The 19161-nt window shown below is 36.2% G+C and overlaps 1 protein-coding gene across 6 annotated transcripts in view; it reads right to left on the reverse strand.

Moving 5' to 3' along the window:
* Positions 1–19161, reverse strand: part of FER (FER tyrosine kinase) — a 183158-nt gene that overhangs the window by 160918 nt on the left and 3079 nt on the right. For all 6 annotated transcript variants that reach the window (XM_067316386.1, XM_067316385.1, XM_067316383.1 and 3 more), the window contains exons 2-3: positions 8180–8287; positions 2532–2790 (exon numbers count right to left, since the gene is read on the reverse strand). In XM_067316386.1, the coding sequence (XP_067172487.1) occupies positions 2532–2738 (207 nt within the window). In that variant the 5' untranslated portion in view covers positions 2739–2790; positions 8180–8287. The remainder of the gene's footprint in view (positions 1–2531; positions 2791–8179; positions 8288–19161) is intronic.

A 19161-nucleotide genomic window follows, 5' to 3' on the forward strand; every position in this document is an offset into this window, starting at 1 on the left:
TCACAGAAAAAAAACCCAACATAATATATCAAAAGTAATGGAATAAAATATTGTTTGTTTTCACAGTATTTTTTTTTAGACATACAACCACAAAAAATGCTTATAGGAAGTACTTAAAATTCTGCTTTTCTGACATTACTGGTTGCTGCCCTGTGCCTTCCAGCAAGTTTACTGCCTATTCCTTAAAAAAATAGGACACATTTCCCCAAACACCATCTCTCTCAGTGTTCACTCTTGCAGTATACTTAAGAAAATAAAAGCATAAAAAATTAGAGATACTCTCTTTTATTTATTTCTTTATGTCACATAACACCAAAAAATCAAATATATATGCACAGGGTTTTTAATAAAAATAAGAGATGTAAGATTTATGCCCAAAATATCTGGTCAGATTTTGGTTCTGTAAAATGCTATGCCAGAACAAGAGAAAAGGTATCATGAAACAGCAAGTAAATTAGAATGACATGAACAAAGTAATCAAACAATAATTCAGACAACTTAACTGCCCAAACCAGTAAGACAATAATATATTGCTACACAACCTTAATGATGAAATTTCAGGGCAAGCCCATACAAAAGACTTGCCAGTAGCATCTGAATACTTTTGCTGTTATGTAAAGATGTACCTAGATCAGGGGTGGGGTTTGAGAGAAAAATGGCACCTCCTTACAGAAAAAAAGATAAAAGGAGCAAAGGAGCAAAGTAACTCCCTAAAGAACAACCTTGCCCAAACAAAAACAATGTCCAAAGCAAGATTTTAAGATGTGACATGGATGCCGCTCTGCAACCCAAGAAGAAAATGGGTGAAGACACATCCTCAGCTTTTTCAATTTGCTCACACAAAACAGACGTCCACAGCACTGACAAAAAATGTGCTAGACTGAGTTGGCCACCTAAAAGTTAAGGGCTGTAATGCTAAATACACTCATGCCTATTCTCCTTTACTGTCCTAGCCCTAAGCCGTATTCAGTTTCATTGCCTATAAGAACAGCAGGACAGCTTTACCAGCACGTAAGAGCAATTCTACTGGGACAGCAATGGCAAGAATTATTAATCACATCATCAATAAATCTATTCAAAATTTTGGAATCCAACAGTATAAAATACATGGTGTAGAAAGCTTTAAAAATATTTTGACTTCTGCTATTCTTAGGCTAATGAAAATGTTTGAATCTTAGTTTACCAAAATCATAGCTAACAAAACTTATAACAAGCTCTGTATGAGAAACATAACTGGCTGAGAAGCACTCCAAATACACCATCAAAACACACAGATGAAAAAAAGGCAGTGTGTCAAATTAAAAGGCGAGAATTACTGGGGGGAGGGCAACGACAGAATTCGGTATAGCTAAACACTCCGCGGTGCTACTTCTGGGGCATGTGAATCAGCCTAGCTATACCAGTGCAGTTTTTAATTCACACACACCACCACTTCAACCCAGGATAAGTCTAGACAGCTAAAGGACCAGTCGTGTTCCTACTCCTATGCCACGGCTAGCATTCAAGCAGCAACTCCGTAAGCCCAGTAAGTAAAAAACTGCTTTGTCTAAAACTTAACCTGACCAAGAAAGGGTGTTGTCCTGCAGAGCAGGAGATCAGGATTTATGTCAGACTGAAGTGGCTTGTAACCACTGCTACAGCAAAAGGGCCACAAATTGAATAAGCCATTAAAACAGAATTGTTTTCTTTAGTCAGGAGGGAATCCAAGTCAGGAGTGAGGCTAACCAACAGGTTAAATAGGGAAGCTTGCTTCATCATTACCTTTGTTGTACTTCCTCTAAATCCAGTGATTAATTTTTTGGGGGGAGGACAGCCTTACCTTCATAAAAAGTCAAGACAGTCATTTTACACTGGATATAAAACTATGCTTAAACAACTTACAATTATGAGAAACAACCTGAATTAATGTTTTGTTTTTAAAATACATACTATGGTGTGAATAACAGTTGGAATGCTAGGCTCTGTCTTGGTTTCCTGGCATTTTTCTATTTCTGTCACAAATTCTGTATAACATAAACAATAGTTCCTATTTAACTGTTTTAAAAGAAAAGCTTACTGTAGCCTACTCTGTTTTCCAAATACTAAAAAAAAGCAGCTGGTTCAACCCAGGAACCTAAAATACTGAAGATCGTAATTCAGAATTCTGGTTATTTTACTGTTCTTAAAGCAAGAATGGAGCTCGACTTCTGCATATTCCCCTGAGGGACTAAAAGGAGCTCATTTTAAACACTGCCAACAGTAAGTCTCAAGAAGCTGAATCAATAGGAATCCAACAGACACACTATTTTGAGCTGGGCCAGTTACCATTCCATTTTCCTTTATTTAAAGTAGACAGAATACAAGACACAATCACTTGGCAAAGCATCCAGGAGAGAAATATTTATTGTGACACACTTCAGCAGCTCATTTTAAAATAAAAAAGTAACTGTACTTACAAAAAATGGACAAGAAACCCAAACAAACCAAAATACCCCACCCCAAATACTATTGATTTCTAAGGATATTCCAAATTCAAAATACTTTCTTCTTACCTTGGACACATTGCTGATATAATCCAGTTGACAAGTGCTCTCTTTATCTACCTGATTACAAAGATTCTGTAAGGTGGAGGCATACTCTTTATCACTTTTTACTCGCATGACCATAAATTTCTTCACTGTTTCGAGCAGTCGTAGTTCCCAGTCTTGCAGTTTTAATAAAGCATCATGAGAATACTTCAGGTCACTTCCAAACCCCATTTTTTAAGGCACTATATACTGTACAGGTGACAAGATAGCCTCTTTACCACATCTGAAAGCAGAACAAGATTCATGAGAAACAAACGTACAGAAAGAAAAACTCGGTGTGTTACAAGGAGCACCTATTAATGTCTAAACTCTGAAGTAACATAACCATAAGATTGAGCACAACTGTACATATACCACCTGGACACAAACTGGAAGGAAGGTCAGCACGCTGGTTAGGACAGCAATCTAGGATTGGAAGAGATCTCAGGTCCTACATGTTGCTTTGGATTGAAAGTTTAATCCCAGTTTGTGTCCATCAGTTTCGCATCTGTTACACAGCATTATAATAGTATCTCCCCAACTCAAAGCGGAGTTATGAGGGAACACATGGAAGCCCCTAAGACAGACATGAGAGACCAATCCACATATTTAATCAAATCAATAAATACAAGGTAACAGTATCTCCAGACAAGAACTCCCAACTGCATCACTCCTAATGACCCCAAATATTTGATTTCCCTGTATACCGTCCTGAGAGCAAAGAGAAATCTACAGAAGCCATCAGCTCTGAGACACTGCATCTCTGTCTGGGAAATCGATAACCGGAATATGACTAGCTAGTTTGTTCCTAACTACTCAAAATACACTGAATATGAGAAAATAACTCAAATCAGATTCCCCATGCGACCTTATGTTACTCCCCCTCAGGTCATGACAGTTCTTAATTTCATACTACTTCCCCCCAAGGCAGCCCAGTCTCATTGCACAAAATGGATATTTGATAACCAGATAATAAATATTGAATAAATATTGAAATTTATTCTTATGAAATACTATAGCCCAACCTCAGGTCAAAGACACGTCTGAGCTTGCTTTAAAACACCTGCCTCTTTTACCAATAAACTGCAACCACATCATAAAACAGTTGAGCCCACACACGAGTAATTTCCACAGACCTGCATAGGTTTTGTACTGTGGGCTGAACACCCATTTTCTGTGTATTCATCAAAAACCTGTTCCTATACTAATCAGCTTCAAATTAGGTGACATAAACTTATATGAACTACAGTTACACCACTGGACCACAGCACAGACATACCCTGTACATTGCTTGTTCACCAATTCCCACGTTCCAGCCAAGCCTTAGTTTTGTTGAACTCACAAGGACTAATTTCTTCATAGGCATTTAGCTGGCACTTAAATTAGCTGAGTGCCTTACAAACATTAATAGATTTATCTTCCTAATAGCCCATGAGGTGAAGCAAGACTAACACTCTTATTTTACACAGAGAACTAAGACACAGAAATTAATGTCAACATTGTACCAGCTAATACTGGATGCCTAATTTGCAAAGCCTAAAGACAGACTTTTCAGAGTGCCTAGCATTTTTAGCATATTAAATACCCAGAACAAAGATGTAATTGGCTTCAGTTACCACACACAATTTCTGCAAATCAGAACCTACAGCTTCAAAGTTGATAATCAGAAAATGAAGAACAGTCATCACATAGGCAAATTTTCCTGTATACGATTTGTCCAATATGATACATGCCATGGTAATAACAGCATAACCACTCTATCTCCAGAGTAGCCTTATTCCCCAAACCATTCTTTCTCTTCCTGTAGCTCCCTGCCTCAGTTAGCTCCTCCAACAAGTTACAGAAATCAGTTGCATCCAGTACATATTTATTCTCAGAACACAAGCCATGCTATGTACCAAAAGAAACAAAAATTCCACAAAGCAAATAAAAACAGCATTATGTTATTATGCACATACACAGTAGCAGCAAATCAAGGTTATATGAGCAACCCTAATTCTAGCACATTCTGTTACAAGCTTTCATTTGCTCTTAACTTCAAAATTATCATATTTTAGCCAGAAATCTCACTGATGGTTAGGAGCTCTGCCATAAAAAGCAATACTAAATAATTTATACAGGCCCTACTTACAAAGAATCATCTTTGTCATTTTCAGTTGTATTAATGATAATATTTTTACAGTTAAAGTTTAGGAACAGTCTTGCAAAAACACTAATATTTTAGCAAGATGAATTAAAGAAAAACATCTTAAAGCACCTGCTTATTAACATGACTGGTGCTTCATTTTTGATTTTCTGACACCCCTTAAATCTGTATCTACTTTTGGGACCAAGCTGATTTTTCTCCTACCACATGTAAGAGTTACAAGGAGAGCTAGTATCTTTACTTTCTTAGATTCCAAATTCACAAAAGATGGGAGCTTCATCTCAGTATGAAGTACTGTACTACTAGTAGAGTGTGGTTTTCTTTTCTTTTACTCTGACCTCCATCTTTTACTGAAAAGCAAGAGGACAAAGGAGGGAGGAAATATTCTCAGCATATGATATTTCAGTCAGCTTCTACTGACTACGGAGCCATAAGATTGCAAAAATCAATAGAAGAGAAGATCCAATAACACCTCTCTCCAGCTTGCTAAGTCTCCCTTCAGTAAGTAAGAATTAGATTTTTTCAAATTACATTATGAGATGCCTGTGTATGTAGACAAAACTTGTATACATACTGGACTCTATTTGTTTTAAATCATTCCATTCACCACTACAGAAGAAGAATGGTAAAAATTTCTTTTGCAAAATTGATATAATTCTGACTCTTTAAGACTAACAAGGACAAAGTTTCAGAGCTAATCATTCTCACCTGGGCAAGCCAGCCTCAATACCCCTTCCTTGTAAAACAGGAGAACATTCGAGCAAGAAATTGAGCTAATCTCAAATGCTCCAATATTGCAAAGGCAAAGAAGTGATAAACAAGTATTCAAAATCTAAACCACTTAAACTGCCTATAAGCTAAAACCCAACACTTTTAATTAGATATAGAAACCAACTGAAACCAGTGTAGATCACACCGTTACTCAAAGCCAAAACTGTAAGAAGAATGACCAATTAGAGTAATAGACATGTTCAATGCAGTCTGTACTTAAAATACTCTTAAAAAGCACAATAGCATTTCAAAAGGCCATTGTTCAAAGAGACAATAGCTGGCATCAATACATACGGGTATTTTTCCAGGTTTGATATTCACCTGTGTACACAGATGACCTCACAGATGCCTTAGTGGATCAGACCAATGATCCACTTAGACCAGTGCTCTGTCTCCAACCATGGCAACAGGAGAAGATGCTGTTTAAGGAGAGTGAGCGAGCCTGTCTGCTATTTGTGGCCTGTTTCTCTTGTGCTTCCTCATATCCACAGTTACTGGATTAGGGAAGAAATATTAGTAGTCCCATTTTTTTTGCTTCCCAACACAATATTATAACGGTAGTGCTGAACACGTAAGACAGATTCTCACCCAGATTTTGCAACCACAGACTAGTGGTAAAACTGAGAAGCGCAAAGCAAAATCTAAACCCAGAAAAGATTTACTGTGGAACCAGTAGGAGTCTTGAGGAAAGTTTGAGACACAAGGCTACTTTCTACTCCAGTGCAGAAAATATGGGGAAAAAAAGTGTGAAAGTATGAAAAAACCGTTTCTCAAAACAAGACAAAAGAACATTTTATCTTAGAGGAAAGGAAAAAAAGTAGAGATTGGCATCATGCTTTAAATTAGCTAGATGAAGAACTGATGACTATGAACACATATAAAATCACAAATTTAATATGGAAGAAAACCTTCAAGAATTACTTACCTTTACTGTGAAGAAATCTTTCCTACTTGTGATAGATACCCATAATGTTAAATCTTTTTCCATATGTGAACAACATTTGCGTAATTTGACATGTCAATGAAGTCTCAAACAGAGGTCTCGCATGTTTTGTAAAAGTAACAAAATCCCAGTGGCACCAGTGGCAAATGAGTTTCAGCTAGTTTAATCTTTATTTTGAAATAGGATGTAATCTCACTATAAAATTACTGGATATGCAAATTAGCCATCAATATTTGATAAATACTAACACTTAAAATATATTCCAGAGCCAATTCTAAGAAAGCAGGACATATTTTGGAAGTGATTCTAAAAAAGTAACAAGCTAATTATGTGACAAGAAGTAAATTATCAACGTACACTTAACAATATACTGTGAACAAGGAACCATTCCTTGAACAGTTCGGAATTTAAGTTACCAGATATGGTCTTATGAGTGATCCCAATCACTACCACCGAGAATAAGATTCCAAACCAAGCAGTGTTAAATTTTGTCAGTATGTCCCTGAAAAGCTTCAACGACAGCCACATAATTCTTCAATACTGAAACAAACAGCCAATATTCCAGCATTAGCAGTCTTCCTGGAATCCAGCAACAACTCCAGCAACAACTCTGAAGAAAGTACTTTTCACATCTACACCTAATTTAAAGTTTGCAACCCACCCCTGACACATGAGAATGACCCATACTGGGTCAGATCCCTGGCCCGTCTAGCCTTGTGTCCTGTGTCTCTGCCAACCACCAAAAGCAAATGAGTAGGGAAGAACAGAGCATGTATACAACAATACTTATCCAGAATACTCTCCTACCCTCGCAACAACTTGTCGCTCATGGATTCTATTATATATTGCCATGAAACACATCCAGGAATGTAATTGCTAATCTTAAAATAATGGTGAATCCATGTACATCACTGGCACTTGTGGTTAATACTGTGAATGACAGCCCACATATTTAGAGCTTTCCAGGCCAAGGTAGGCAACTGATAAACCACAAATCAGAAGCAAGCCTGACTTCCAGTTAAATTCAGAACAGGGTAGCACAGCACATCTGGAGCCTCAAGAAGAAGGGGTATGGAATGGGAATGGTATGCTGAGAGGATCACACTTGCTCTTGATCAACTCCTATGCTCCTAAACCAACATGGGCTCCAAATCACTCAGCATGGTACATATTTTGCAGCCCTATTCAAAACATTAAGAATGATGAGGAAAAAAAAGAACAAGAAGACAACTTGGATTCAGGAGAAACAAATGCTCAGATTCAAGGCTTTAGTATTGATTTAAAAACATTTACAACAGGTGATCAATATACTAGACAGTCCATCTCAATTTCTGAATATGAAGTTTATAGTAGTTATATTCCATTAAAACAAGGAAAGAAATCATTCTTACCCCTCTCCCTATGCCCCAAATAAAAATTAGACTATTAAATGATTGAAATATATAATTGAAAGTGAATAATTGAAAAGATCTACTCCTGGAATGTACAAGACAGACCATGAAACATAAAACACATACATTAGCTATCATTTATTTAGACTAATCACATATTCAAACTATTGTCTATTATGCATTTGATGCTAACTGTAATAAACATAAACTAGCCTTCACTGAGTTAATGCTTCCATAGAGATACTGCTATCAATAAACATGTAAAGTGGTAATCTAAAGGTGGCCTGAACACCTCAAAATTGGTCTGAAATATTAGCTTATCTAAGGCAAAATAAGCAACTTATTTTCAGGAAAGCTTTTCTGTAAAACACAGCTCACATACCTTAAAATTTTTTCTCTGAAAAATGATCCTTAGTATACTTTTCTTTATGCCAGTAGCTGCTTCTTCTGACTTTCACTTTCCAAAATATACTTTTGTTTTCTAGGAACTCTGTGAAAGAAAAACAAATCAAATACAGTTTTTACTTTGTTCCAGCATTTACTTTACAATATGTTGCAAAAAATTAAATTTTGGTATGTTCCTTTGCATTTTTCAGATTTTTACCAGAAGATATAGATACACACACACACACACACACATATATATATATACATATACATATAAACAGTTGGAAGGAAATAGGAAGAGCAAAGATTCCTCAAATAATTGCAAGTAGTATTATGCTATCACTTCATACACACAATTTTGAGGCAAGAAATAATTTTGTCTACACAAAACCTCTATATGGAGCTCCAGATGGTTATTTTTTAAAGTTCTTGGAATTTCTTTTCTTATGAGGGAGTATATTATACCTGGAAAATTAGATAAATTCATTTATTTGTGAAGGTATGAACTTTGCCCTTGATTAAAAAAAAAGGAAGCCAGTTAATAAGGAAAGGAGAAGCATGAGAGACCAAAAGATGTTATAAGGCAAAGACAAACTTAATAGCAGTATTTTCAAAAGACAGTAAGGAAGCAAGTGGCAAGGTGTGAAAGTGACCAAGACACTGAAATTTCTTTACAAATTATCCAATTATTCCAATACCTTGAATAGTAAGAGGTCAGAGAGTTAAAAAGACTGCAGCACTCAAAATTGAAGCTGCAACTCTGGAATACAAATTACATGAAGCAAACTGAGAAATGAGGCTGGATCTTTGAGGTTTTATTATTTTTTATATTTTTATATACAAGTTTTGCATACTGCTTGTAGCTGCCAGCTGATCTGTATAAGCTACATCTGGACCAATCAAGTGTTCACATACAATCTTATACCAGTTTAAAATTAAATCTTTAGACGAGGCATTCTATATTTGTTTAGCCATGCCTTTTAAGCAATTAAACACATTAAACAAAACTGGAAAGAGAATCAGACTCAGTATGGAAGGGTAAAGAAAAGAGAACTATTCTGCAGATTTCCATTATTTAAAACAAAGCACTAAGGGTTAGTTTAATTTATATTCAACAGATATTATTTAGTATTCCCTTCTGGTTACTTAGTTACATGCTAGAAACTAAGTGCTGCCTAATACAAATACAAACTTCTACTTCTCCATGACCAAAAATAGGAAAGACCTCTAAGTGATGCTTACATTCAGTTACTGCAAGGAAACAGCAGCTATGCAAGCAGATACAAAAAGAGACAAAAAAAATGCACCAGGCTAGAAGGATTACAAAATTCTCCATATTTTTAATAGCAGACACACAAATTCTTGTGATAAGTTCCAAAAACCAAGATTCAATTATGTAAGACCATCAAAAAACTACAACCAAAAGCAAAACATTACGATAAATTTGGTTCCAGTCCTCCCATCACAGATACAAATGAGGTAGAAACAGCAGAACACCACTAGACAGGAACACTTCCCCCCTCCACACCCTTTCCTGGTTCAAATGGGACTCATGGAAGTGAAAGGCAAGTTACCACCAACACCTGAAGATTTTAAGCAGATGTCAAAGAATTGCATGTGGTTAAATGCCCATTTCTGAAAACTCCATTTATTAAAACAAACTACTGATTGGAGCCACTTAAAAAGCCCAGAAAAACTGTGTCTTCTGAAGAAGAAAATCACAACATTCTTCATTATCTATCCTATCACATATGTAAGAAAAGGCAGTTTTTGTCTGTCAATTTAAAAACAAAATACAAAGCCAACTTCCATTTATAAACACTCCAATTACAGCTGACTTTTTATATACATCTGCATATTTCCATCTGCATACAAGTCATCAGTAGGATTTAAAAGTCCAAACTGAAAATTGGTAATACAAACTCTTTCTCAGACTGGAGTAATTGATGGGGCATACTAGCTAAAACAGGGAAGCATAATGAACTTTTGCTGGCAAACTACATAGCTACTTGTAAGAGAGCGATAAAATGTTATGAAACAAAATTCCTGATGCTATTTCCGGGCTTGAACATAGTAGAATCTAATAGTTACAGACAGCTTGCTACCTCAATGTAACCATGGTCGAATGAACAACAAATTCTTAAGTAATGAAGATACATTAAAAAAAAAAAAAAAAAAGGAGTTAAAAAAAGATAAGGCTACAGCAGAAAAGTCAGATGAATTCTTGTCCTCTGAAATTATTGCTGAGGTAGTAAAAGCCAATCCCACACCTGATTCTCTTTATACGGGGGATATATATATAGCATTCTCTCAAGCTGAAGCAGCAAAAAAGCATGTAAAAAATATCAATTTAATAATGAGGATTCACCAGAACCAGATACTCTTCAGTAAAAGTGTTAAAGGGACCAAGGCTGAAATTACCAATCTACTAATTCTGCACAAACTTACAGTTAAGGTGACCTAAGTAAAGATAAATGGAGAGTGGCAAATACATCAAAATTTTTTCAGAGCTTGACAAGGCAATCAGGAAAAAGTACAACACAGAGTCCGACTTCCACACTAGACAAAGTGTTTAAAAACATAATAAGAATTTTTAGACCAGAATAATGGTATTGGGGTGGGGGGAACAGCTCAGCTTTTGTACAGGAAAGTCATGCTTCACCATCTTTCTTTGAAGGAGTCAAGGAGCAGATGGGCAGAGATGTTACAAGTGGTAGGGAACAAAAGTCTTTAAAAAGTTTCTGTTGAGGTATCTCATGGAGAGCTCTTACAGGAATGAAGATCATGAGGATTCAGATTAAACAAACAAAGATTCACAAGGGAGGGAGTCAAGCCTCATCAGAATCTACCATTTCACATACCATCTGTGCTTAAGCTTGTAAATGATACACAATTATTACGAGCAATCAAAACTGACACTTGGTTACAGAGTGTGGCAAAAGAATACTGAGTAACAGGCATATAAAACAGCAGGTGAAATTTCATGTTAATAAATCCAATATAACACACTGGGAGAATTCTAGCCACATATGCAGTGCTGTGTGTGAGGCTGTTTAACGCCACTCAGGAAAGAGGTCTGCTATTCTCTGAACATACTTTGAAAACTTTTGTTCAATGCTTAGCAGTGGTCAGGGTAGTAACCATTCAGGATACAAGACCTTTATGAAAGGAAGAGAGAACATAACACAGTCTTATGCTGCTGATAAATTCATGGTATCTTCTATTTATTCTATCTCAAGAAAAACATAAAGCAACAGATAAATATGGACAGTATTGATCAGAGTATGGAGCAGCTTCTGCACAAAGGAAGTAAGGAGAATTTTTTAGCTTGCAAAACTGACAACTAATGGGAGAGTGTCAGATTAAAGTATCAAAAAAAATTGTGATAGCACAAAGTGACACGATATGTCACGTTTGAAGTGTTTCCCAGAACACCAAATGAATTTTTTAAATGTTGCTCTTAAGTAATTCTTCACCTAGTACATAATTACATGAGAGAATTCAATGCCTCAAGATATTTTTGAGGCCAAGAAATAAGCAGGTTCAAAATTATTATACAAATTCATGAAAAAAGGTTTGTTAAACACAGTGCAACTTCCATCTCAGGATGTCTCTAAACCGCAAAAGCAGGAAAGCTATGTCAGAGGAACTATCATTCTACACCTGTGGCATCATTCCCTTTTTATCTGATAGCAGCCAGCAGCAGAAACATAATACTGAGCTAGACGGACTTCACTTGATTGCATATAGCATTCCTCACCCAGTGCGCTCTCATTCTCTCACCCCTGCAGCTGTATGAAGTTTCCAGCACCTCTTGCAGTTGCGGTCTTATTAAAAATACATGAAAATAAGAAACAGGGGACTCCAAAGATTATGATTTATAGTCTTTGTACCACAAAAACAAAAACTAAACCAGACAAAAGCCCAGGAAATAACCTTTAGACTCTCTCTGTTTAGAAATAAATGGCTGGAACTAAATCAACTTTCCTTTTTTTTTTGGATGTACCAGATTTTCATTGACCTGTTGGAATATTTTTCACACATGCAAATGGAAGTAATAGATGTGATAAAAGTAATTTATTAAGATACTTACAAGTGTAAGGCTACACATGACCTAAAGACACCATCTAATTCCTTTTCCCATGACTAAAACCCATATACCTGCCTAGGACAGGAAGATTTATGTCAAGCCTCAATCTTCTCAGACAATCTGGTCTAGTATTCTACTGCCCTTAGCATTAGAAAACATTCAGTGATGCCCAAATCTTATCTCCCCTGTTCCAGATAAAAACCGTTACTGAGGAACAGTGAGAACAGACTATCCATTTCTTTGCAACTTGAACATCCCATTTTTCACTGAAGCAATCCCAATTCTTTTAATCTTTCATTTAAGATCATTATTTTCTAGACAACTGCTGTCCTCTGAACTCTCCCCAATTTTTCCCCATCTCACTTGGGATTCAGAGCCTAAAACAGTGGCATAGTGGAGGATCTACCAACTCTGAGAAAAGCAGAGAGATTACCACAAATGTCTTTTAAGCTCTTGTCTGAGTGCATTTACCTTTTTCACAACAGCCTGGTATTAAGTCTGTCTTTCTCTGTGATCCATAAATCCCAGGTCCTTTTCTACAGGACTGCTCCCTAGCCTGTTATTTCTCCATCTTCTGTCGGTGCACGTCCTGCCTACAGGTAATATGCTGTAGCTGTGCTTGCTGAATTACACCCTACTTCATTCTAGATGATGTCTCCAGTTTGTCAAAATTCTTCCAAATCTGAATCTCATTCTCCACCATGTTTACAGTCACTCCCAGATTCCTGTCGTCTGCAAACCTCCTCAGCATGGTCTTTATCCTATCACCTCGGGCCCCTGGTGAAAACCAGTAAGAGATGTAGTCAACCCAGGCATTTTGGTAGTGAAGCATGTGGTATGTGTTCTTTGGGTGTTGTTACCCAACTAGTTTTGCATCCTATCCTGTAGCAGTTTCTACCTCACAGACACAGGTAAGTAGCAAGGCTCAAGATTGGATCTTACCAGGCAGAAGAGTAGAAGAAAGTGAAGGCAGTGACAAGTTAGGAAGAACAGAGTTAGCCAAACTAAGGACCAAGACTCTCTCAATTTTTTCTATATGTATATGAATATAAGCTGCATATGAAGACAAAGGCACATTCAAAAACGTGATCTACTGTAGGAGGAAAGAATCTCATATGCCAGCATGGACCAACACAAAGCCACTTTTCCCTTCTTTTCCCATGAATATATTAATGCCAGGAAGAAGAATATTGCCCTATGTACTCCGACACATTGCAAAGAAACATTAGGTTAAAAATAACTAATTCAGTCACCTGATTTTGAGTTTTATTAGTAACTTCTCATGTCTCTTGTGGGGCTTCTGAAAGGTATGAGCAACCTTACTAGTCCAAGGTTATAATACTTCTAGGAGAGCAATCCTGTCCCTTGGAAGGTAGAATTACAAAGAAACTTAAAATGCTAAAATTGGCAAAAAGATGGCCACAATTTGAAAAAAACTAAACATTTATATCCATGACTCAAGCTCATTTTAAAGTGTACATTATAAAGAGTTTTAAAGAAACTTCTGACCAAAGAAAACAACTAAAGGATTGTGCTTTCAATAAACTTGTTGTCTTGGATGCATAGGGAAAATGGAAACAAAAATTTCTAGAAAAATTGGTGACAAGAGTCAGCATTGAAATTAAGAACTGTAGTACCCTTGTCCACTGATCATTTAGGCCATGCATAGTTAACATACTCTTTTACTTATTTCTTTCATTCAAATAGGTATTGACTTCTCTAGTTCTGTGAATGCAGTCTTCCTTATTCAAAAAAAAAGAAATCTCAAAGTAATGTTTCATCTCTTGATTTCCATTTGTTTAAGATAAAAACCATTGCATAAGAGAATGAACACAGTATAAGCATACAACCAGCACACAAAACAAAACAAGCACCCCCCTCCAAACCTAAACCCTCAAGTCCTGAGGCCTGTTGAAGGAAGTACCTCTTTTGGGGAAGATGGAAGAGGGAACAATACTGATGCTGTTTTAAGGGTCTTTTATCATGACACAAGAGAAGACTCTTCTTTAGAGAGACTTCAGGCTCTGAAACTCATCTAACAGCTGTCAGTATGTTTCAACTTAAAAAATCAGAATACTACAAGAAGTTTCTTTAGAATTACTGTATTAAATTTTGAGATTTAAGAATAGCTATAGAGTACCGGCAATCCACAGGATATGCGGAATACTTTTAAAGGACTAGAAGCATTTTCATTTTTCTAATGGCCCAACATCAGCCAGAATTTCTCTCCAATTAGATTAAAAACCAGCCATTAGTGTGTAACATATGATCATATTGGTCTCTTCAGGAGAAAAATAATAGAGTCTAGCTCCAAGTATTTATCACTCTGAAAAGAAACTCAAAGAGCAATCAGGTTGTTGTTTTTTCTTTCCTCCTTTATTAAACTAAATACATCCTCTGGTTCATTAAACTCTCTGCTCAGTTAACTCCTCATTCATTCAGTCTTCTTGAGGTCACTTACTTCCTTGACATCATTACATCATATTTAATGTAAATCTACCACATTGTAGGTCTATCCAGAAAACTAGGAACTGTTTCCCCATAATGAACAGAGTCCCGACCCCTCCCTACTAGCTGATGTTCCAAACTGCTGCATTGCAGGAAATATAAAATATAATGTGATTCAGTGTTGCCTGAAGTTTGTATTTGTCTCTCCTGAGCTGAATGACTTATCCTCAGCATGCTCCTCATCCTAAAAGATGTATTAATTGTGATTACTTTTTCTTTTAAATGAGATAAAGTTACTCCCACTATAAAGCTAGAAGCACCAGTAAGACAGAACTAGGATTTGCACCTTCTCAAAAAATTTTCTTGGAATGCAAAATCAGGTGCACAACAAATTTTAATACATTAGTGTTATGAGAACTTTTCAAGATACATGAGAAAACCTATCCTTCTTTTTAGATCCAGTCAGTTCTGTTTGGATATCATCAGCCTTCACAGTTATAAAGAATACTTTTTCTAAAAGGTATTATTTTCTTTTGCAAAGATACAAATGGAACAAGCTCCAATTAATGTACATTCTAAGAGGTAGTTAAAAGTAGTTGGTGTTTTACTTCTCAGCTCTCTGGAAAAATGGTGCTTAAATGCAAATGAGAGACATGGATGACATGGAGCCAGAAGTAAAGGGACTCTTCACATGGAAGTTTATTTGCACACATAAGATTGAGCCTAATTTAACTTGATCACAACAGGCAACACTAGTTTTTCTTTTTCTTTTTTTTCTTTTTTTTTAATCCCCAGTCTTTCATTCAGCATGATATCATAGGGATTCTTTCCAGAAAAGATGCAAGCAGCTAACTTTTTTTATGAGAGCAACGTTCTTTAGGATTTTCTCACTATTCATAGATATTCTTGGGAAAAAATGTTTTTGAATGATAAGAACATTTGTATTGTAGGCAAGAGTTATTTAAATCCCTCTGGGAATTCTTGCCTTACTGTACTCTGAGACACTTGCAGGGAATTTGACTAATTGCATCTTTAACCCTGAAATCACCACTTAATTTGAGAAAAATAATGTAGAGGGACACAAGCCTTCCGGTATTAAAAATCAAATACTAAGAGTCACCTGCTTAATTTCTGCTTTGAAAATGGCTAAATCTATAACGTGTTTGTGGACCACACTGCAGACACAATCCAGATCAACTGATGGAGATGTTCTTACTTTTAGACAGCTCACAGCTCCCATCCTCTGAAAGCAAACTAACCACTTCCACACTGCAAATCACTAGACCTCCTCTAGGCTCTCCAAATCTGATTGGAACGATTTGGTTTTAAGCTCAAATTACTAAAACACAAGAGATCACCAGGTCACAGCCCATCAGAATAATGTTTTAGCAACATGATACATACAGTATGCACTGCAAACCACGTGGAAACATGAAGTTTTAAGCTCCACAAGGCATACAGGGCTACTGTTGGAAGATTGTCCTGCATGGGATACAGATCAGCAGTAGTATGCCTCCACACTGCAGCTGGAACAGAGCCTGGAGCAAACAATCCTGTCAGCTTTGGGTAGGTTTCCTTTCAGAGGGTATTACCTGGCTCCAGAAGGCAACCTAACAGCAAAGTTAGGACACAGGCAGCATGGACGACCAAGAGGTCAAGTCTTGGAGGAAAGCTACAAGTCTTCTTGGAGAAGACTGTATCCAACTGAGATCTTGATCTCAATAAGGATGTGTATAATTACCTCCCCAAATGAAAAATACAGAATCATTTGGAAAATTACTTAAACTAGATGTCAATTAAGTATGATAATCTAACAGCTTCAGGTTTACTAACCACATCCACAAGTTAGAGCTTTCCTGCTCAAATTTCATCATTTACTCATTCTAAAAAGGCAGAATAGGATATAAAAAGGTCTTCCTGTATCTTTGTTATAGATCTTTAATTCTTCACAATTCTTTGCTTTTGCAATTGCGCACTTCACTGCTAACTTTTTTTTTTTTTGTATTTGGCAAACCAGACACTTCTATTTATTTGGTGAACTGAAGTTACCATATCTCCTGAACTGATAAGCAAATGTATTATGAAAATGATGAAAAAAATCTTCTCTTTGGATAAAACATGCCATTCATAGTTTCAACATATAAACAACACACTCACACCAACAATAAACAAGTTTCTCTGCTTCCATGCTTTATATCTTTTAACCAGTAAAATTTCAAAACAAAACAATGTACAAAGGGTGCTCCAAAGTTGTATGATTTTCCTTAAAATTGGCTACAAAAGTATTTCTCACAACATCTTGTTGAAGGGATAGGACAAATGTTTTTAAACATCATTACTTATTCACAGTACTTGCTATCATTGTTCAAGCTGTCACATTTGAAAACTTGGCCACTTCATTTCACCACACCCCATATCTGGAACTCTTGAAACTTCTCTGGGATACTAGAACTGCAGGATACTCTTCTACATTCATATACTTTTCAGTGCAGAAACCACCACTGGGAAATCAAATGCTATCTGAAGGAAAACTGAAACATTAAAAAAAAGAAGAAAAAATACAGCTTTTGGGTAATGCACAAAAGCTATATTTTAACAGACAAACTGGCAGTATACCCTGCCTACTAGAGTTTAGCAAACCTGTATAATTTAATAGCATATGAGTCAAGTTTTAGGTATTTAAAATTTAGCAAGATTTATCTTAAGACCACGTTCTTATTTGCTGATAGGTTCCCCCAGGATGAAGACTGTGGTTTGCTAGGAGAATCTCCACCAGCTGAGCCATTATTAATATATTATTTGTATGAGCACTACAGTGCTAAATAAGCAACAAACTTAGTCCTACCTGTATTAAAATACCCATAATAATCTATGCCTCATCCTGCAGGTCTGTTTCATACAGAAAAAAACAACTTCTTATTGCCATTCTTAGTTGAAACAGCAAACACTAAAAACACAATCATACTGTCAATGTATGGAATAAGACTTTCCAATTTTTCTAAAGAAAAAGTTCGCCATACACAGAGCTGGAAAAAAAACAACAAAGCTGGCAAATCAAGTAGTGAAATTAACAGATCCACAAATTGAGGACAAAACCCTAAATTCTACTCTCTGTGGAATATGCATTATGTGATCATGTAATTACTTTCATACTCCTTTTCTCCATAAATGCCTGACTCATTTATTAGAGAATGGAGTGCTCCAGGATGATTCAGCATTGTGTCAGAGGGGCTCATCTTCAGAACTCATTGCCTTCATTGCCATAATTGTATGTCTTCCAGTTTCTAAACAGGCAATTTCAGGGAACAAAGGCCTCATGATTAATGCAGTTCAATACTATTCTGGAATCTATTTCTGCTTATGCCAAAGAGCTCTTGCATAATATCAAATAAATCACAAACTTTTCACTGTTTGTCCTTTCTTAAAGGATACTTGATTTTTCATTAGGTCTTTATGGTCATTTATTTTGATACTTAATTTCTTAATGTTTTAGCTCCTCATATTAACATAAATAGCTTCCAAACCCATAATATGGGGGGGGGGGAAGGCTGGGAAGCATTAAGATTGAATGATGAAAGTAACATAAGAGTTTGTGAAAGAACTATCTTCAGATCAAAAATTGAATACCTTACAGAAAAAATGTGTAGCATATGACAAAATATTTAGTAGTTATTCATTTAAAATATTTTCATTATTGACACTCATGACAGGGGTTCCAAGTGGACTGCATTATTTTGCAAGCAATATCATAAAGCACATCTAATGGCTAGATTAAGATTGTACAGCAACCTTCATTTTATTTTTTCCTTTAACAGTTGTAAGTCTGCCAGGATAATCTCAATGGAGAAGTGTGTCACTGAAATATTTCACAGTATACTACTACAGCTATTACTGTACATTCACCCAAACAGGAAAATAAATGCAAGACTTCGCTCAAATAGTAACTCTCCCCGCAGCAGAAAGGAAGAGCAATCCTATCAGAAAGCCTAACGAAAGATCCTCGCTGCTCAAGGCTCAAGTCAACAATGTAAACAAGATACAGCAACAAGAGCAAGGTTATGAGAAGCTGATTAATGCATTTTAAAGATTGAGAATTCTGACAACCAAGTACAACCAGCAAGGGAGCTGTCAGTGAACCACAAGTTATGATTATGAAGAGTTGTGCCCATATTCTGCTGTATCACTGGTACATGTGTAATAAGCTGGTTAGTAACAAATTCAGATGCGAGAAAGTGAGGTAGAAATTGTTTGCAGTTAAATAGTTCGGCACTTTCCCGTTAACATAAAAAGGTAGCAATGCAAAGGAAACTGGTGACTGTAGACCATGCGGTGACTCGAGATCCAAAGTAGAACAACCACCTTATAAAGCATAATTCGAGCACTCAGATTAGTAACAACCTTAAGTCTTAATTTACTGGGAATTTATTTTATCATCATCA

Source organism: Apteryx mantelli, chromosome Z, assembly GCF_036417845.1.
Source record: "Apteryx mantelli isolate bAptMan1 chromosome Z, bAptMan1.hap1, whole genome shotgun sequence".
In the NCBI taxonomy this organism is placed as follows: Eukaryota; Metazoa; Chordata; class Aves; order Apterygiformes; family Apterygidae; genus Apteryx; species Apteryx mantelli.